We start from the raw sequence: 21,605 nt of genomic DNA, 5'->3' as shown, positions 1-21,605 counted from the left end.
AAGGGGCTGGGATAGGATAAGGGGAGAGTATCTATGATTTGTCTCATCGTTTATAAAGTAGAGACAATTGAAGTGTCCTTAGAATGGCTAAGAGGATGAAATAAGATAAATTATGAGTAAGATGTTAGAAAACGTCTACTGCTTTAATATACGCAAGGGGAATAAAAATGTCTGTGGCTGGTTCCCTTTCTTGGTCTTAAATAAAACAACAAAAACAAAAAAAAACTGGCTGCAGGCTGTGAAGCGCTCTGCTAGGATTGGCCCTCTGCAGCCACCGTTCCTAAGCTGAGTTTCAGGTCTCCTAGCAACAAGCTGTGGTGACACTAGAGGAGCCAGGGCTAAGGTAAGTGCTCAGATGAGGGTCGGGCTCTGAAGCAATCTGAGGTGCAGCCTGCAGAGGCTCAGGGGACCTAGGGATTCTGCTTTCCAGTCGGGCCTGACCTTATGCGTAGTTGTCCCTGGAGGGGCGGGCCCCTCACCTGCTGCCGCTTGAGTGATGCAGAGTTGCCAGCCTGCTCTCCTGTGCCCACAGGGTCGTGGGCTTTTGAATTTCCCTTGGCCTCTCCCACCTTAATGAAAACGTTTAGGAAAACACCCCGCACAACTTAGACGCAGAGTAGAAATCGTGTTAAAATTGAGACACTGTAGGAAAAGATATGACAGTTTTCAACTTTATATATTGATAAAGTCAAGCTCCTGATAATGCTGTTCAGTCACAATTACATTAAATTTGAGGTGGGGGATGCATGTCATTGCAGTTGATACCTGTCAAGAATCTCTTAAATTGTCCTCTGAAAAGCCAGAATGGAGCTATCAATGCTCCCACCTCAGATCTATGTAGAAAAAACTCTGGCCATTATCAAACCAGATATTGCTGACAAAGAGGAGGAGATACAAGACATTATTCTCAGATCTGGATTCACCATTGTTCAGGTAACTTCTGGGAAGGATGATTATGTTTTTTTCTCTCTAATGAATTAAGGCTTTTCCTCCGCCTAAAATAGGAATTAAAACTCACTTTATCTTAAGTAGAATATATATTTGGAATCTCTTCTTACTCATAGGGTTATATCCCTAAACTGTTATTTTAGATTGCTTTTTGCTTTACCTTTTTAGAATACTTATGTAAATATGTTAGCCCATTTAGAGCCTTAGTATTTAGCATTAAATTTAGGTGTATTCCAAATATAAAAGTTATATGTGATGATTTTTAAAGGATTTTTTTACACTTCAAAAGGATATAACATGAGAAATGAAATTTCTTTTTCTTCCATCTCTCCTCTCCCAGTTCAAGTCCCAGTCTCCAGACAGAGGCAGCCACTTAACACTTTCTGTTGTTCCAGGATTTTTCTATGCATTTACAAACATTCCCCCCACCCCACATAAAGTAGGATAATCCTCCTCCCTTGATCCCCTTTACAAAGTCTCTCCAGTAACATTCCAAATCACTACATCTGAATCTATCTCATTCTTCTTAATTTCTGTGTAATACTCCCCTTTGCAGGTGAACCACAATTTATTTACCTTGTCTTCTATTAATGGATTTTTAGACTGCTGGTAATTTTTTTCCAGCTGCTTATGAACGTTTGATGTTTTAAGCCTTATACTTGTTCTGCAGTTAGTAGTTTTGAAAATGAATGTAAAAAGAGTATTGTTAAAGATTATCAAATAGAATAGAGTATTTTTAATCTTATTTTTTAGTACCATCCTTATTTGAAATTACAGTTTTTTGTTCCCTTATATTTATACAGTGTCATCGCCTATTTAGTCACTATCTTAAAAAATAAAAAAAGAAAGTTTCAATCTTCAGGAAAGACATGGGATTTCAGATAAACTTAGGAAGGATAGGTAGAGACTGAGGGTAGAGATGGTACTAGAAAGTGTAAGGGAATAGTAATGCAAAAAAGTTTAAGGAAATATTTAATATAATTAAAAGGCTCAGGTAAAGATGAACTTTTTAATACATGTTAGGAAAAGTGTGTAGCCATTTTTTATAAAAGTTGGATTCAAGTATTATACTATATATACCGGCATAAATTCCAAATGGATCTGAGATTTAAATATTAAAAAACTAAACCATACAGATTCTAGAAGAAAAGAAGGCTGAATTTCTTTTTATTCTTGGAATGGGATAGCCTTTTTACTGTGACTTAAAGACTAGGTACCATAAAAGAAAAGATTGATAAAATTATAAACATAAAAAAACTTCTGCATGGCCTAATAAGCAAAGTCAAAACACAAATGACACACTTGGAAAAAAGGTTTGCAATTCATATCACAAAGTCTAATCTCCCGAAGATATAGAAAGCTCCTAGAAAAGGATAAAAATTCAGTTGAAAATGGGCAGTACATGTGGATGGTCACAGAAGAAAAACAAATGCTTCTTAAACATAGGAAAAGATTCTCCATCTCTAAGCAGGAAAAAAGAAATTTTAAATGACACTAAGGTACCATCTGGTAAGAATATAAAAGTAAATGACAACCCCCATGGATGGGAATCTGGCAGATATCAATATTACAGATGCTTTTACCATTTGACCCAGCCATACTGCTTCTGGGAATCCCTACTATAACCCATGTATTAATATGAAGTGACATATATACAGGTTATTTTTTGCAGCATTGTTTATTTACAAGCAAAAGATTGAAAACAACCCAGCATTAGAAGACTGGTTAAAGTAACACTGGCGAATCCACCAAATTGAATACTATGCAACTAATTATAAAAAGAACAGTGGGTAACCTCTCTGTGTGCTGTTATGGAAAAGAGCAAGATGCAGAATGATGTGTGGCAACTTTTTGTGATAGAGAAAAATAATACATATTCATGTTTGCCAGTATTTGCAAAATGAAGCACTGGAGATAAACATTAAAAAATAATTACATATTGAAGGCAAGGAAAAACGGTAGGTTGGGACAGGAATGAAAAAGATTTTTCAGTGTATACCTTTTTATATTGCTTTGAACTTTTTAACCCTGTAAGTATAGTACCAAACAATTAAATAAAGTAAACAAATAAGATAGTTATCCCATTTTTTAAAAAAGTTCATATTTTTAAAAGGATTAGTGAAAGTTAATAATTAGGCAGCTAATGATTATAAATTAAATATAATTAAATATATCAAATACTTATACTGAGTGCTAATATTATTACTTTCCCTAGTTAGCAACAAATTCCAAACCAAAAAATGCCTTGGTTTAATTGTGATAAAATATACACAACATAAAATTTACCATTTTAACCATTTTTAAGTGTGTAGTTCAGCAGCATTAAGTACGTTCATACTGTTGTGCAGCCATCACCACTATCCATCTCTAGAACTTTTTCATTATCTCAAACTGAAACTCTGTACCCATTAAGCACTAACTCCCTGTTTTTCCCTCTCTCCAGCTCTTGGTAACCACTATTCTATTTTCTGTCTCCGTAACTTTGACTATTCCATATATCTCGTATAAGTGAATCGTATTTGTCCTTTGTATTGTATGCTTTTAAAATAAGCTCTATTGTAGTTGGGAGTTCACTAACCTTGAGGCTTTCTTGTTCCATTTAGGGGAAAACCGCCTGAAAAATGATGTATTCTTTCAGTAGGTGGCAGTCTTTCCCGTGTTACAAACAAATGGTTTGGTTCCTTTTCTGATATTGTTTAAAATCACTCCTTCTCTTTGTGAAAATATTAATCTAAATTCCAAAAAATTTATCTGAGCTAATTTTAAAGCAATTAATGCAATCATTAATTCAGTATCAACTTTAGTTTAAGATGAGCCCTTTGTTTTTAAAATTATGCTACATTAGCTAGCATACCTGCAGAAGATAACTACCCCTGCTTGTTAAGGGGTATGTGGCAGATGAGGGCTTACAGTGCAACAGATGAGATTTTTATTTTTTAACCTAGCAACAAAAAAACCTCAAACCAATATGCATTAGAATCACAAATACTGGCATGCATAAATTTTAAATAATAGAATCAAGGATTATACTAAATCATGTTCTATTATAACTTCTCAAATTTCTTCTATTTCTTGACTATATGAATTTTAATGTGAGAACAGATGTCAGCACCTTTTTTGATAGTAACTGGTTCTTGATTGGTGAGAATTTTATGTTTGTCCAGCAGAGCCTGTTCATAACGGTACTGACCCACTTAAGTAAGCATCTTTCCAAGTTTCTTGCTCTGGGCAATTTAGATCCCTTGCTGCAAAGCAAGCAATTTGATCATTTCTGAAATCTGAGGACACATGATAGTTTTGGGAGGGGCTTTAAGAGGTAGATCACTTGGTATAGTTTGCATTGTACTCTCAGTAAAATCTAACCCTCTTTAGAAAGATGGATAGCTCCCTTAATCTTGGGGATTTTTATCTTACACCTAGAAACTTATCTCCATGTCTCATCATCCTTACTCCAGCCAGAAGTCTTACTTGATGTCTACTTTGAATCCCTCTATTATATTTTGAGCCCTTTCCCTCATGATCCACTTTTAGTGGAATTAAAAAACAATAATAATGGAATGATTTTTAAAATGCACTCAAATAGTTGCTTTTAGGGAAAGCATGATGCTTTCTGATTGGAAGAATGACTGACTATGATATTTTTAATTTAATTATTCATTTATATAGTCTTTCATTTGTGAAGAAAATAACATTAATTTGTCCCAAACATTTCATATTCTTTCAAATTAAGAAACTTAATGCCAACTAATTATTCTTAAGATCATAGTGAATCAACATATTTATGGCAGAACCAGAATAAAGAATATACAACTTTCATGTCCAAGTGAAAAACTTGTTTACTGCATCATTATACTACGTACTATTTTTAAGTTCCATGAGAGCAGCTCTCTAAAATAATGCAGGAAAATTTCACAATGAATAGGAAAATATCACAAGTAGGGAAAGATGAATTTGGAATATTCTAAAGTCCAACTTTATTACCATAATGTATATAAGTATATAATAACAAAATATTGATAACTGGAGTGTTTTTACTTTAATAAGCGGATATACTTAATTTGCCATTAACAAACCATTTGTTGAAGGAGGCTGCCAAACCAGCATAGTTTTACTTAAGTAGGTTAAATAATTCTTATTTACAGCCTACATTTAATTTAATCTTGTCTTGCCCTTTGCTCCTAAGACAAAAATAAATCTCAAATTTGTAATCAAATCGGTGCTGATTTCAAATTATTAATAACTTAATGAGGTATTCTTGAACTGTCATTTTAAATGTCTTTGTTGACTTTCTCTTATAGAGAAGAAAACTTCATCTCAGCCCTGAGCACTGTAGTAACTTTTATGTGGAACAGTATGGGAAAATGTTTTTCCCCAATTTAACAGCTTACATGAGTTCTGGACCACTTGTTGCCATGATATTAGCTAGACATAAAGCCATCTCTTACTGGAAAGAACTTTTGGGACCAAGTAATAGCTTAGTAGCTAAGGAGACACATCCAGACAGGTAACTTTCCTATGGGAAAAAATGGAATACATCTATGAAAATGGTGGGGTGGGGGGCGGAGGAGGATCTCATTGTAATAGAAATTTCCTTTCATTTGAAAGTTTTCCTAAATTATCTGATTTGGGGGGGCTTGGAAGGGGCTGGGTGGAGGAGATCCACTTTATATTTTAACTACTTTAATGTCTATTTTAATATCAAACACCTCAAAAGTTCTCAGAAAATTTTGATTTATGGTTGGTGAGTCTTATTTTTCTCTCATCCTTGAATTAACCTGCTACTGATGTGGGATTTGTCATGGAAAAATTGGTATGGTATTTTACAGAATATTGGTAAATAGGACCAGAAATTCAGATTTTCACCATTATCATTAATGTCGGGAAACCAGAAGCCATTGAGTTCTTGCACTTTTGAAAATGCATTGCTTTTTAACTTCTCACAAAACAACACCTCTTTTTCATCCACAGTGTATTCCTCCTGCAGATTTAAGTATATTTGACCCTCATCTAGAGTTATGCTTAATTTCAAAATAGATTAAAACCTGTGAGATTAAAAAATATGAGAAGTGGCAGTGCTTCTGTAAAATTCCTAAGTAGAATGCATGTGTAAATAGTAAGGAAAGAATGTCAGTAGGATGCTCATCATCTCTAATTTGTCTTTAGTCTAAGGGCAATTTATGGCACAGATGAACTAAGGAATGCACTTCATGGGAGTAACGATTTTGCTGCAGCAGAAAGAGAAATTCGATTCATGTTTCCTGCAGGTGAGTTATAGATGAGTAATTAGTCAACTGCATCTCCTTACTGTTTTTTTTTTTAAATTTTATTTTGGAGATGTAGCTGGGAATGAAGATAAAAGGGTTTTTCTCCAGTATATTGTCATGTTTTGAAGTTGTAGTTACTTAACAGCTTGAAACCAAGAATAGAAAGCTCAACATTTTTCTCAGAACTAAATTGTGCCCTTTAGGGAATCTTTTGAGAAGAGTTTACTTTTTTCTTTCTTTTCTCTTGGACTAGACATAGCTAGGGTTTTTCTTTTTCTGTGTTGTAATTCCTTTTAGTTATCCCTAAATGCATCAGTCAGATTTTGTTACACATGAAAAAAGAATCTTCTTTGGAAATAATGATTGGTTGCCATTTTCTCTTAACAGTTTACCTTTGTCTAACAAGTACTCATGCAGTTATGAAATTAATAGTTCTTAGGCCCTTTTTTTGTTACCATCCTGTTATGGAAGTTTTAAACCTTTTAGAAGTGTGCATAATGAGGAACAGCTTGAAGTTTTTAGTTTGTTTTCAGTAATATTTTTAGAGCAGAAAGAAATTGGTGATTTTCATTATAAAGAAAAAAATTCAAAGCACTGGACCATTTTGAATTTTTAGCATGTTATTTTTCTCTTAAATAATTTAGATCTGTTCCTCAGTAGTCTTTGCTGAAGATTTATTCACAGAAAACTGAAAATTGTCTTGGAGATTTAAAATTTCTGATTTTTGAACAAACAAACAAAAACTGTTTTATAGATATTTGTATACAAAAGGATTTGCTTACTACATATTTTATTCTTACTGATCTAATTTCTGTCATATCCATTCCATTAAGATATCTTTTTCTTTGGAGCCGTTTATTGTGAAAAATTTACACACAAGTAGACAGAATAGAGAAATAAACCCCTAATAACTCATCACCTACCTTCAACAATTTTGGTTACTCTCTTATTTCGTCTATAACCCTTACTCCTACTTCTCCTGCTTTCATGTTATTTTAAGGCAAATCTCAAACATGAGATGTCTTTTTAATGTGGTAGATCTTTAGATTTAGTACTACTAGTGAATTAGATTTTTCCTCCTTAGCTTTTAACTAAAATAGAATTAAAAACTCATTTATCTTACATAGAACATATATTTGGAAGCTCTTCTTACTCATAAAGTTCTATCCCTAAACTGTTATTTTAGTTGCCTATGATCTTACCTATTAATTAATCCTCTAGATATAGTTAGATATTTGTTAAGCAGCAGCTGTAGGATAAATATAAATGATTAATTACCTACCACACTGCAGTTCTTTTACTGTTGGAATGTGAAGTTCTTTGGAGTAAGTTCTCAGTTTGTGATGTGAGCTCCCTCTTGCGTGGCAGTCAGTCAGAAACTATGTGCAAAACTGTATATGATGGGTCACAAAAGCAAGTTATAAAGATATTTAAAGACATGTTCCTAATCCTTAAAAAAACTAGTGCTCTTCCCTTTCCCTTTTAATTGGGATGGCTAATTCAAAGCTTTGCTATATTCTACTCATTCAACAAATTTATTGAATTACCTAGTTTGTGCCAGAAATACAAAGATAAATAAGAAGATGCCCCTGTTCTCTCAAGGTGATCATATTTTAAAAGTCTATAAAAATAAATATACAATTCAGTGTATAAATTATGTTATGAAAAACCTGTAAAAAGTGCAGTGAAAATTTATCTGTAAGAAACATGAAAACACTTTATATTTTCTCATTTATTTATCCAGCCCTAATTGCTAGAGAAAAATAATAAATGGTCAGCCAAAATAGACAAGGTAGAAACAAACAATCCAAGAATGAAGTTAAGGAAACAGTTTTATTCACAATAGCATCAAAAGTAATAAAATACTTAGGAATAAATATAAGAAAAGAGGTACAATTCTTACGCACTAAAAAGCATAAAACATTGCTGAGAGAAATTATAGAATATTTAAGTAAATAGACATCCCATGTTCCTGGGATCGGAAGAATCATTATTTTCAAGTTGGCAATTCTCTCCAAATTGATCAATAAATTTAATGTAATCCCCATCAAAGTACATGCGTGCTTTTATGTAGAAATTATCAAGCTGATTCTAAAATTTATATGGAATTGTAAAGGATCTAGAAGAGCCGAAACAGTATTGAAATGAATAACAAAGTTGGAGAACTTCCACTAATTTGATTTCAAAACCTATTATGAAACCACGATATTTAAGACAGAATGGTACTGACATAAGGATAGACGTAAAGATCAGTGAAGCAGAACTGAGGCTCTGGAAATAAATCCCTACATTATGGCTAATTGATTTTTGACAGAAGTACCTAGACAATTTGATGGGGAAAGCATGGTCTCTTCAAGAAGTGGTGTGGAGGACAACTGTATATCCATATGCAAAAACAAACTAACAAAAAGCAACTTAAACCCTTGTTTCACACTGCACACAAAATTTAATTCAACATGGATCATAGACCTAAACATAAGAGCTAAAAATATCTAGAAGAAAACACAGGAGAAAATCTTCATGACCTTGAGTTGGACAAAGAGTTCTTACATATGACAGCAAAAGCATGATCTTAAAAGAAAATATTGAAAAATTGGGCTACATCAAAATTGAAAGCTTTTCAAAAAAAAATTCAAAGCTTTTCTTCTTAAAAATCATCATTAACAGTATGGAAAGATAAACCACAGACTGGGAGAAAATATTTGCAAATCATATATCAGATAAAGGACTTGTATCCAGAATATATAAAGAACTTTTATAACTCAGTGTAGACAAACAGCCAGATTATAAACTGAGCAAAAGATTTGAATTCACAAAAGATGAATGGCTAATAATCACATGAAAAAGTGCTCAGCATAATTAATCAATGGGGAAATGCAAATTGAAACCACAATGAGATACCACTGCTTACCCACTGGAATGATTGTGATGAGTGGCAAAGATAAGAGATACTGGAATCCTCATATGTTATTGTAAAATGGGACAGCCACTTTGGAAAACAGTTTGGTTCTCTCTTAAAATGTTAAAACATACATGTAATGTATAACTCTGCTAGCAGTTCCACTACTAGCAGAATCTACCCACTCAAGAGAAATGAAAACACAAATCTACTTAAAGACACATGTGAATATTCATAACAACATTATTTAATATAGCCCCAAACTGGAAACAAACCAACTATTCATCAGTGGCTAAACAAAATTTAGTATAGCCATATAGCCATACAGTGGAATACTACTCAGCAATTAAAAGGAGCAAACTTGCTATAACATGCATGGACCTCAAAACATTATGCTAGGTAGAATAATCCAGGCACAGAAGACCACATATTATATGATCCATTTATCTGAAATGTCTAGGAAAGACAAATTTTTAGAAAGTTCAGTGGTTGCCAAGAGCTAGAGTAGGAGCAGTAGGGGAATTGCAAATGAGTACAAGGAAACATTTTGAGGGTGATGGAAGTTTTCTGAAACTGGATTGTGGTGATGATCACATAATTATAAATTTGTTAAAAGTCAGTTGTGTGCTACAGTGGGATAATTTTATAAGTGAATTAGACCTTAATAAAACTTAAAAAATAAAATTATAAAAAGTAAATCATGTTTCTGCTGTCATGGAGTTTATAGTCTAGTGTTTGAAAGATATCCATTAAACAATAGTTATCTAAATAATTGCATAAAACAGTTGCATAGTTATTGTGTGGTAAGTGCTATAAGAGCCAATTAGAGGGTATCATGAGACACTGTAAGACAGCCCCTGGCTGAGAAACTGACATTTTAGCTGAGATCCAAGGTATAAGTAGTGGTTAACCAGAGAAAGAAAAGAGCATTTTAGCAGAAGGAATAGCAAGTGCTAAAGTCATCACTAGGAAAGAATGTGGCATATTCTATAAACTGAAAGATCTAGGAGAAGACACACTAAGATGACGTTGGAGAGGTATATCGAGGTCACATGGTATGACCTTTGGCCCTTTGTATGGAATTCTGTCTTGCTTGTAAGTGCAATGAGGAACCAATTAAGCATTTTAAAGATGAGAGTGACATAGATTTTCATTTTTTAAATACTACAAAGGACCTGGGAACAGTGAACTTTTAAAAAATGGTCTTAATATGGAATTTACAAAGTAGAAGAGACAGATGACAGAAATATTTATATAATCAAAATAAAGCAAAATTATACAGTGATCAGTGATCAGTGTAATGAAGGGTGCTACAACCAGACTAAAAGGAAAGAAACCTGCTACCCAAGATCTATGGGACTTCCTCCAGCTTTTCCTCGCATTATGGCAAATGACTCCCATTGTTTCTCCTTGTGTCACTGAGACTGAGCCTAGACACATACATATGTAGTCATACAGAGATCTATCCTCCCAGTCTCCTTTTCCTTGGGCCAATAAGGATTTAGTTCTGAGCACATGAGACTGCTAGCTTCACTTTCTCATCTTTATCATAAGTAGTACATTGATGGGGATTAATCTCAAAAGACCAATGAAAACTTACACATTTTTTCTAGTAGAAATATTCTTTGTTGTACTGCAAGTCTGGTTCACCTATGTAGTGTTCAGACAAGGCTGAAAAGACTAAAATTTCCCTAAATCTTACATAATTTGTTTAAAAGCTTGCAAAATAAGAGCAGGAATATTAATACATACTGTACAGATAGAAATAGGTTGTATGGAATTAATTGCTGTAATATTTTAATCCAGATTATACATGTTCTTTATATTTTTCTTTTGCATAACATTGTCCATTATACTGTTTACTGTAAAAAACACGAAATGGAAATGCAGAAATGGATATTGTTGAAAACATAATCAGAATCTTATACTGATCACTATTAGCATTTTGATATGTTTCTTGCCAGTCTTATGAGTCTTATTATTTCTCTGTATACGTGTGCTTGTATGTTTTTGAACAAACTATTATGCTATGTATCTAGTTCTGTTTTCTTTTTTAAAAAATAACTAAGTGTTTCTCATGCCATTAAAAGTTCTTTGAATGTGGCCTTTATAGTGACTGTGTAATATTTCATCATTATGTTAGCGCTAATGGGAATACATTTGTATTTGCAGTGATTGTTGAGCCCATTCCAGTTGGACAAGCTGCTAAGGACTATTTAAATTTGTATGTAACACCAACTCTTCTTAAAGGACTCACAGAGCTTTGTAAGCAAAAACCAGCAGATCCTTTTGTAAGAAATATTTTTATTTGTACTAAAGAATGTTGATAGTTTTCACAGGTAAAATACTGTATTTTTTGAAACAGTGCAAGTATTAAGAGTTGTTTTTAAAAACTATTTTATATATATTTTAGATACTTTCTTATATAACGTTTGATTATACTTGACCCTTGAGTAAGCATGGGGGTTAGGGACACCAACCTTCTGTACAGTCAAAAATCATAGGCCCTTATATCCTTGGTTCCTCCATATCTGTGATTCTGCATCTGGTTCAACCAATTGTGAGTTGTATGGTACTGTAGTATTTACTACTGAATTAAATCCATTTGAAAATGGACCCCCACAGTTCAAATCTGTGTTGCTCAAGGGTTAACTATACTTATTTTCTTGCTGTGTTTTAACTCTTAAAAAGCATTTTTCTAAGTACATTTTCAATTATTGCATCCTTCAATTGCTGAGCATTGTTTTTGTGTATAATTTATATAATCAAATGATAAAATAATAAAATTAGATATATATTGAATTTTGTTCAATGTTTTTGTTTCTCATGATGTCTAAATTTTTTCAGTAGAAAACTTAAATTTATTCACATCTCTAGATGCTTCAACATTGCTCAGTCAGGTGAAAGAATGATTGAGTATGAGGGATAATTATCCTAGGCCAAATGTCAGTCTGGGTCCATCTTTCCAGATATTCCCACCCATTTGAAGAATCTCAGAAATAATCAGGGAAGGTTATTTTAATATCAGCCCTACCAAAATTGTATCTTTAGCCTGTGTAACCATTCTCAAAATACTCTGGAAGACAAAAGATAAAATCTTTCCTACTAGCATTATCACTTTGAACAAAAAGAAAAATGTTGGTGGATTGTTTCTTTTGTTTGTTTTTTTTGTGTTTGTTTTTGTATTTTTTTAACGAAGGTACTGAGGACTGTACCCAGGACTTTGTGCATCTTAAGCATGCATTCTACCACTGAGCTATATACCCTTCCACCTCCAATTGTTTCTTTAATAACTCTTTTTCATAGTGAAAATAATACATTTTTATCTAGTAAAAAAGCTGAAGCAACTGGAAAATGTGAAGAAGAAAAGAAATACCCTGGTTCCATTTCCTAAACACGGTCTCTCAAGTCATCTTGCCTGGATTCACCTCTGACTCCAGACACCTAACCTCTCTCTGAGTCTGTTTATTCTCATCAGTAAAATATAGATGTATTAGTACCTACCTACTTAGTAAGGATATTGTTGGGATTAAACATGTAGATGCATGTAAAATTCTTAGTCAAAGTGCCTGGCACATAAGTGCTCAAACATTAATTGCTGCTATTGATGTTTTGAGGGGGGGTTTTTTAGCCTAATGAAACTAATCCAGTCCTGTTTTCTTCTGTGCTCAGGTTTAATTTTTTTATATGACTGTATATAAACACATATCCCATAAATATTGCTGTATTTAAATACATGTTTTATAGAGATTATTTTAATAGTCACATATTTCTTTTATTACCTTTACCATTCTTTTGCTGTTTGAGTTGTTTGCTATTATAAATACTGTACTAATAAACACCGTTTCTAAAATTTTAAACTTTATTTATATATATATTTTACAATATCATATTTTTCAAGTTGAAGAATAATTGATGAATAGCCAATATTATATGTTACAGGTATACAATATAGTGACTCATAATTTTTAAAGGTTATACTCCATTTATAATTATTACAATATATTGGCTATATTCCCCATGTTGTACAATACATCCTTGTAGCTTATTTTATACCTGATAGTTTGTACCTCTCAATCCTCCACCGCCATCTTGCCCCTTCCCTCTCCCCGGTGGCAACCACTAGTTTCTCCTCTACATCTGTATCTGTTTTTTTTTGTTGTTGTTGTCATATTCACTAATTTGTTGTATTATTTTAGATTCCACACATAAGTGATATCTTACAGTATTTATCTTTCTCTGTCTGACTTGTTTCACTCAGCATAATGCCCTCAAGTCCATCCATGCTGTACACTAGTGTAGTAATAAACATCTTTGAGTATAAAGCTTTCACACATTGAGATTATTTCATTTGGAAAGAGATCAGAGTCTCAAATTATAATTCATAACATGAAATTTTAAAAAATTGTCCCTTAAAGAACTTTATTTTTTAACTGTTTAACTTTTTGAATAAGTTATGTTTTAATATGGTAAAAATGTAAAAGTTAGAAAAGGAAAGACAGCGAAAAGTAACTCTCCTTTCCATTCCTGTTCTTTTTGTTGTTGTTGTTAGTGTAGTAGTTTTTTTTTTTTAATTGACTCATAGTCAGTTTACAATGTTGTGTTCCATTCCCGTTCTTTAGTCACTCAGTTGTACTCCTTGGACTCGATCACTGTTACCAGCCTGTAGTATATCTTTTCAGAGAAAATCTATACATATATAAGCATATGTATTTATGGGTACTTAAAAACACATACACATATGAATGCTAGCTGCTAAACATACTGTTTGACACTTTTTACCTTATTTACTTAATATATATTATAAATTGTTAAATAGCATCACAAGCAAAACTGCACATTTTATTTTAGTTTTTTCTTTGCTATTTTTTTAAATTTTATTTAAAAAATTTTTTATTGAAGTGTAGTTGATTTACAATGTTAGTTTCAGGTGTACAGCAAAGCAGTTCAGTTATACACACACGTACACACTTATTTTCAGATTCTTTTCCATTATAGCTTATTATAAGAAATTGAATATATCCCTGTGCTATACAGTAGGCCCTTGTTGTTTATCTATTTTATATATAGTAGTGTGTATCTGTTAATCCCAAACTCCTAATTTATCTTCCCCTTCTCTTTCTCATTGGGTAACTGTTGTTGGTTTTCTATGTCTATGAGTCTCTTTCTGGTTTATGAATAAAATTTGTATCTTTTTTAAGATTCCACATATTAGTGATATCATATGATGTTTTTCTTTCTCTTTCTTACTTCACTTAATATGATAATTTCTAGGTCCATCTATGTTGCTGCACATGTCATTATTTCATTCTTTTTTACGGCTGAGTAATATTCCAGTGTGTGTGTGTGTGTGTGTGTGTGTGTGTGTGTGTGTGTGTGTGTGTGTATGTGTGTGATCTTTTTTTCCTGCTTTTTAATTTCTGTAAATTTTTCCTTTTTAGTTGAAGTAGTCAGTTTACAGTGTGTCAATTTCTGGTATACGGCATAATGTTTCAGTCATTCACATGCATACATATATTCCTTTTCATATTCTTTTTCGTTATAGGTTACTACAAGATATTGACTATGGTTCCCTGTGCTATATAGAAGAAACTTGTTGTTTATCTATTTTGTATATAGTAGTTAGTATCTGCAAATCTTAAATTCCCAATTTATCCCTTCTCATCTCCTTTACCCCTAGTAATCATAAGTTTGTTTTCTGCATCTGTGAGTCTGTTTCTGTTTTATAAATAAGTTCATTTTTGTCCTTTTTTTTTTTTTTTAGATTCCACATATAAGTGATATCATAAGGTATTTCTCTTTCTAGCTTACTTCACTTAGAATGATGATCTCCAGGTCTACCTATGTTGCCGCTAATGGCATTATTTTATTCTTTTTGATGGCTGAGTAGTATTCCATTATATGTATATGTATATATGTATGTGTGTGTTTGTATGTGTATATGTATGTATGTGTGTATGTGTATATATATATGTATATTTACTACAATTTCTTTATCTAGTCATCTATTGATGGACATTTAGGTTACTTCCATGTCTTGGCTATTGTAAATAGTACTGCTATGAACATTGAGGTGCGTATATCTTTTCAAATCAGAGTTCCCTTTGGATATATGTCCAGGAGTGGGATTGCTGGGTAATATGGTAAGTCTGTTTTTGGTTTTTTAAGTAACCTCCATACTGTCCTTCATAGTGGCTGTACCAATTTATATTCCCACCAACAGTGTAGGAGGGTTCTCTTTTCTCCACACCCTCTCCAGCATTTATTATTTGCAGATTTTTTAACTGATGGACATTCTGACTGGTGTGAGGTGATATGTCACTGTAGTTTTGATTTGCATTTCTCTAATAATTAGTAATGTTGAGTATCTTCTCATGTGCCTGTTGGCCATCTAGATGTCTTCTTTGGAGAAATGTCAGTTTAGGTCTTCTGTCCATTTTTTTTTATTGGGTTGCTTGTTTTTTTTTATATTAAACTGTATGAGCTGTTTGTATATTTTATGAATTAGTCCCTGTTGGTTGCAGCATTTGCAAATATTTTCTCCTCAAGTTTAATTAGATCCCATTTATTTGTTTCTGCTTTTATTTCCATTACTCTAGAAGCTAGTTTGAAAAAAAATAGTGCCATGATTTATGTCAAAGAGTTTTCTGCCTATGTTTTCCTCTAGGAGTTTTAGAGTAATCCGGTCTTACATTTAGGTCTTTAATCCATTTTAAGTTTATTTTTGTATATGATGTTAGAGAATGTTCTAATTTAATTCTTTTGCCTGTAGCTGTCCAATTTTCCCAGCACCACTTAGTGAAGAGACTGTTTTTTATCCATTATATATTCTTGCCTCTCTGTTGTATATTAATTGAGCGTAAGTGCATGGATTTATTTCTAGACTTTCTATCCTGTTCCATTGATCTATGTGTCTGTTTTTGTGCCAGTACCATACTGTTTTGATTACTGTAGTTTTGTAGTATACTTTGAAATCAGGGAGTGTGATACCTCCAGCTCTGTTCTTCTTTCTCAAGATTGTTTTGGCTAATCAAGGTCTTTTGTGTTTCCATACAAATTTGGGATTTGTTCTAGTTCTGTGAAAAATGCCATGGGTATTTTGATAGGGATTGCATTGACTCTGTTAATTTGTCTTGGGTAGTATGATCATTTTAATAATGTTAATTCTTCTATTCCATGAACAAAGTTATCTTTCCATTTGTTTGTGTCTACAATTTCATTCATCAACGTATTATAGTTTTCTGAGTACAGGTCTTTTATTTATTTTTGTTTTATTCTGGGGGGTAGGTAATTAGGTTTATTTATTTATTTTAATTTTTTTATTGGAGGTACTGAAGATTGAACCCAGGACCTCATATATGCTAGGCATACACTCTACCACTGAGCTATACCCTCCCCCATGCTATACTGTCCCCCCAACCCCAAGTCTTTTAAATCTCCTTAGTTAGATTTATTTATAGGTATTTTATTCTTTTTGATGCAATTGTAAGTGGGATTGGTTTCTTAACTTCTCTTTTTGCTTGTACATTGTTAGTATATGGAAACGCAACAGATTTCTGTATTAAATTTGCACCTGTGTTTGTATTTTGCACCTTCATTGAATTCCTTTATCCATTCTAATAGTTTTATGGTGGTGTTTTTAGGATTTTCTCTATGTAGTGTCATGTCATCTTCAAACAGTGAAAGTTTTAATTCTTTTGGATTCCCTTTACTTCTTTTTCTTGACTGCTGTGGCTAGGAATTTTAATACTATACTGAATAAAAGTGGCATTTTTTTTTTAATACATGATGTGCTTATATTTGTAAAAAAATCTTCCCTACTTATGCAAAGAATATTGAATTTTATTTTCTTTCTATGTTTGGAATTCTGGCTGAGCTAAAAGTGGACATTCTTGTATGATGTTAGCTGTGGGTTTGTCATATATGGCCTTTATTATGTTGAAGTATGTTCCCTCTATATCTGCTTTGTTGAGAATTTTTATTGTGAATGGCTGTTGAATTTTGACAAAAGATTTTCTTCATCTATTGAGATGATCATATGATTTTTATTCTTCAGTTTGTTAATGTGCTGTGTCACACTGAGTTGCAGGTATTGAACCATCCCTTTTAATGTATTGTTCAATACAGCTTTCTAGTATTTTATTGAGGATTTTTGTGTCTAGATTCATCAGTGATATCGCCCTGTAATTTTCTTTATCGATAGTGTTTTTGTCTGGTTTTGGTATTAGGGTGATGCTGGATTGGTAGAATGAGTTTGGAAGCATTCTTTCCTCTTTAATTTTTTGGAATAGTTTGAGAAGGATAGGTGTTAAGAATTCTTTTTATATTAGTTACATCAACCTTTGAACATATTTGCTGCAAAGATATTTTCCTTTTTGTTTAACTTTCATTTTTGCCTTTTAAATGATGTTCAATAAGTCAAACTTTGATTTTTTTTCTTATTGTGAGTTTTACTTATCATCTAAGTCTGGGAAGTTCTATTTCACTGAAAATTTTGCTGAATATTCACTTTTGTTTTTCTTCTAGTTTTTTTTTTTTAATATTTAACTTTGTGTCTGGAATTTACTTTTGTATATATCACAAGATGAAGATCTAAAGTGATTTTTTTTTCTGACTAGTTGTCCTTGTACATTGATTTGTGAAGTCTCACTTATTACTTATTAAATTCAGTTTCTGGGCATGTATTCTGTTACATGGATCTGTAAGTTCTAATAGCGGTACCACAATATACAATTGTTTTAATATTATTTTCAGCTCTTCTGTATATACTTAACAGTTTTTTTAAAAAAATTTTGTGGTAAATATAAATAAGATAAACTTTGCCATTTTTAACCATTTTCAAGTGTGCATTTCGGTGGCATCAATTATAATCACAATGTTGTATAGCCATCATCACTACCTATTTCCAGAACTTTTTCATCACCCTAAACTGCAACTGTAACCATTAAGCAATAATTCCCCTTACCTCCTTCACCCAGCCCCTAGTATCCTCTTATCTACTTTTTGTCTCCATGAATTTGCCTATTCTAGATATTTCATATTGGAATCATAATAATATTTGTTCTTTTGTGTCTGGTTTATGTCACTTTTCATAATTTTTCAAAGTTCACTCATGGTAGTAGCATAGAATTTCATTCCTTTTTTGATTGAATAAAATTGGATTATATGTATATTATCAAATTTTATTTATCCATTTGTCTGTTGATGGATTCTTGGGTTGTTTCTACTTTCTGGCTATTGTGCATAATGTTGCAGTGAACACTGGTGTTTGAGTACCCATTTTCAATTCTTTGGAGGTATATACCTAAGAGTGGATTTTCTAGATCATATGTTAATTCTAAATTTAGCTTTTTGAGGAACCACTAAACTGTTTTTTCACAGTGACTGCACCATTTTACATTCCCACAAGCAATGTATGAGTTTCAGTTTCTCCATGTCCCAGCTAACACTTTTTCTCCCCCTTCCTTCCTTCCTTCCTTCCTTCCTTCCTTCCTTCCTTCCTTCCTTCCTTCCTTCTTTCCTTCCAACCACCCCTCCTAGTATATGTGAAATGGCCTATCATTGTGATTTTGGTATGCATCTCCCTAATGACAATCCTTTTCATGTGCTTATTGACCATTTGTATATTTTCTTTGGAGAAATGTCTATTCAAATTTAAGTTCTTTGCCCATTTTTTTTAACATTTTTTATTGATTTATAATCATTTTACAATGTTGTGTCAAATTCCAGTGTTCAGCACAATTTTTCAGTCATTCATGGACATATACACACTGTCACATTTTTTTCTCTGTGAGTTATCATAACATTTTGTGTATATTTCCCTGTGCTATACAGTATAATCTTGTTTATCTATTCTAAAATTTTGAAATCCCAGTCTATCCTTTCCCACCCTCCACCCCCCTGGCAACCACAAGTCTGTATTCTATGTCTATGAGTCTATTTCTGTCCTGTATTTACGCTTTGTTTTTGTTTGTTTGTTTGTTTGTTTTTGTTTTTATTTTTTAGATTCCACATATGAGCGATCTCATATGGCATTTTTCTTTCTTTCTGGCTTACTTCACTTAGAATGACATTCTCCAGGAGCATCCATGTTGCTGCAAATGGCATTATGTTGTTGGTTTTTATGGCTGAGTAGTATTCCATTGTATAAATATACCACATCTTCTTTATCCAGTCACTTGTTGATGGACATTTAGGCTGTTTCCATGTTTTGGCTATTGTAAATAGTGCTGCTATGAACATTGGGGTGCAGGTGTCATCCTGAAGTAGGGTTCCTTCTGGATACAAGCCCAGGAGTGGGATTCCTGGGTCATGCGGTAAGTCTATTCCTAGTCTTTTGAGGAATCTCCACACTGTTTTCCATACTGGCTGCACCAAACTGCATTCCCACCAGCAGTGAAGGAGGGTTCCCCTTTCTCCACAGCCTCTCCAGCATTTGTCATTTGTGGATTTTTGAATGACGTCTTTGCCCATTTTTTATTGGTATTTATTGGGGGACGATATAACTCAAGCAGTAGAGCCCACACTTCGCATGCTCAAGGTCCTGGGTTCAATCCCCTGTACCTCCTCTAAAAGTAAATAAGCCTAATTGCCCCCCCACAGCCAAAAAAAATTTTTTTTTTGAATGTTCTTAATTGGTATATATTGTTGAGTTGTAGGAATTCTTTATATGTTGTAGTTTTTAAACCCTTATCAGGCATATGATTTGCAAATATATGCACCTTTTCTATAGGTTGTTCTTTCACTTTCTTAATATCCTTAAGATGTATGAAAATTTTGATATTTTGATAAAATCTAATTTTTCTTTTTTTTCTTTTGTTGCCTAATGCTTTTGGTGTCATATCTAAGAATCCATTGCCAAATTCAAGGCCATGAAGACTTACTCCTATGTTGTCTCTTAAGATTTTAATGGTTTTAGCTCTTATATTTAGGTTGTTGATCCATTTTGAGTTAATTTTTACATAGGGTGTGACATTAGGGTCCAACTTCATTCTTCTGCATGTAGAACTCCAGTTTTCCACTACCATCTGTTGAAGAGACTGTATTTCCTCCATTGAATGGACTTGATATCATTGTCAAAAATCAGTTGGCCATATATGTATAGGTTTATTTCTGGGCTCTCATTTTTGGCCCATTGGACTGTATGTCTCTGCATATGCCACACTGTTTTGATTACTGAAGCTTTATAGAAGATTTTGACATTGGGAAGAACAAAATTGGAAAATTCTCCAACTTTTTTTTTTCTTTTTCATGATTGTTTTGTCTATCTGAAGCTCCTTGAAGTTCCATATGAATTTGAGGATTAACTTTTCCATTTCTACAAAAATACTGTTGGAAATTTGATAGGGATTGTGTTGAATCTACAGGTCACTTTGAATAAATAGTATTGACATCTTAACATCTTAGCAATATTCAGTCTTTCTATCCATGAACATGGGATGTCTTTCCATTTATTTAGGTCTTTAAATTTCTTTCTGTAGTGTTTTATTATTTGCAGTACACAGGTTGGTTAAATTTATTCCTAGATATTTTTTCAAGACTATTATAAATGAAAGTGGCTCCTTAATTTCAGTTTTGAATCATTAATTGTGTATTGATCTTGTAACCTACAACTTTGCCATATTCATTTATTAGCTCTAGTAGCTTTCTTATGGATTCTTCTATACTGATATACCTTGGAGATATTGTGAGTTAGGTTTCAGATCACCACAATAAAGCAAATATTGCAATAAAGCAAGTCACATGAATGTTTTGGTTCCCAATGTGCATAAGTTATGTTTATGTTATACTGTAGTTTATTAAGTGTGCAATAACATTGTGTCCAAAAAAATACACATACTTTAATTTTAAAATACTTTATTGCTAAAAAATGCTAACCCTTATCTGAGCCTTTAGCAAGTTGTAATTTTTTGGTAATGGTAACATCAAAGATCACTGATCATAGACCACCATAAAAATATAATAATGAAGAGGTTTGAAATACCAAATAAGACATGGAGACATGAAGTGAGTAAATACTGCTGGAAAAATGGTGCTAATAAACTTGCTCAATGCAGAGTTGCCACAAATATTCAATTTGTAAAAAAAAAGTAATCTTCAAAGAGCAATAAAATCAGGTATTCCTGTATATAGGATCATGTCATCTGTGAATGGACATAGTTTTACTTTCTTTTCCAATTTGAATGTATACTTGACAAGCTTGCATAATGTAATACTTAGTGTTTCAATTTGTAATGGTTATTTTCTTAATATTCTTAAAGTGATTTTGAAAACTGTTTAAGTTTTAAATTGATATATAATGTAGAAAATATTTAAATGTTTATTAACTTAAGGGTTTTTCTTTCTTTTTTTCCATAGATTTGGCTAGCTGATTGGCTGCTGAAAAATAATCCCAACAAACCTAAACTTTGTCATCATCCAATTCCAGAAGAACCTCATTAAAATAAAGTTCCTTGAAGAACAAATAATGAACTATTTTACGTAAAAGGCATGCT

The 21,605-nt window shown here is 32.6% G+C and overlaps 1 protein-coding gene across 2 annotated transcripts; it reads left to right on the top strand.

Annotated features, from left to right (window-relative positions):
• Positions 1–40: 40 nt before the first annotated feature.
• NME5 (NME/NM23 family member 5) lies at positions 41–21,605 on the top strand. Of its 2 annotated transcripts, none has more exons than XM_006180312.3 (5): positions 41–933; positions 5,247–5,452; positions 6,112–6,212; positions 11,284–11,402; positions 21,469–21,605. In XM_006180312.3, the coding sequence occupies exons 1-5, from the start codon at positions 805–807 to the stop codon at positions 21,550–21,552; spliced, it is 639 nt and encodes a 212-aa protein (XP_006180374.1). In that variant the 5' UTR covers positions 41–804; the 3' UTR covers positions 21,553–21,605. The 2 variants fall into 2 exon arrangements, with proteins under 2 accessions (XP_006180374.1, XP_032332721.1); XM_032476830.1 differs by having other exon boundaries at positions 11,284–11,376; positions 21,469–21,530.

Source organism: Camelus ferus, chromosome 3, assembly GCF_009834535.1.
Source record: "Camelus ferus isolate YT-003-E chromosome 3, BCGSAC_Cfer_1.0, whole genome shotgun sequence".
Taxonomy (NCBI): Eukaryota; Metazoa; Chordata; class Mammalia; order Artiodactyla; family Camelidae; genus Camelus; species Camelus ferus.
Note: the sequence above shows the minus strand (reverse complement) of the source record. Positions and strands in the feature narration are given on the sequence as shown.

Excerpts from the sequence above, each read along its gene's own strand:
- NME5 (XM_006180312.3), top strand. The coding sequence starts at position 805 with ATGGAGCTATCAATGCTCCCACCTCAGATCTATGTAGAAAAAACTCTG. Across the intron at positions 5,453-6,111 it reads AAGGAGACACATCCAGACAG|TCTAAGGGCAATTTATGGCA; the intron begins GTAACTTTCCTA and ends ATTTGTCTTTAG. Across the intron at positions 6,213-11,283 it reads TCGATTCATGTTTCCTGCAG|TGATTGTTGAGCCCATTCCA; the intron begins GTGAGTTATAGA and ends TTGTATTTGCAG.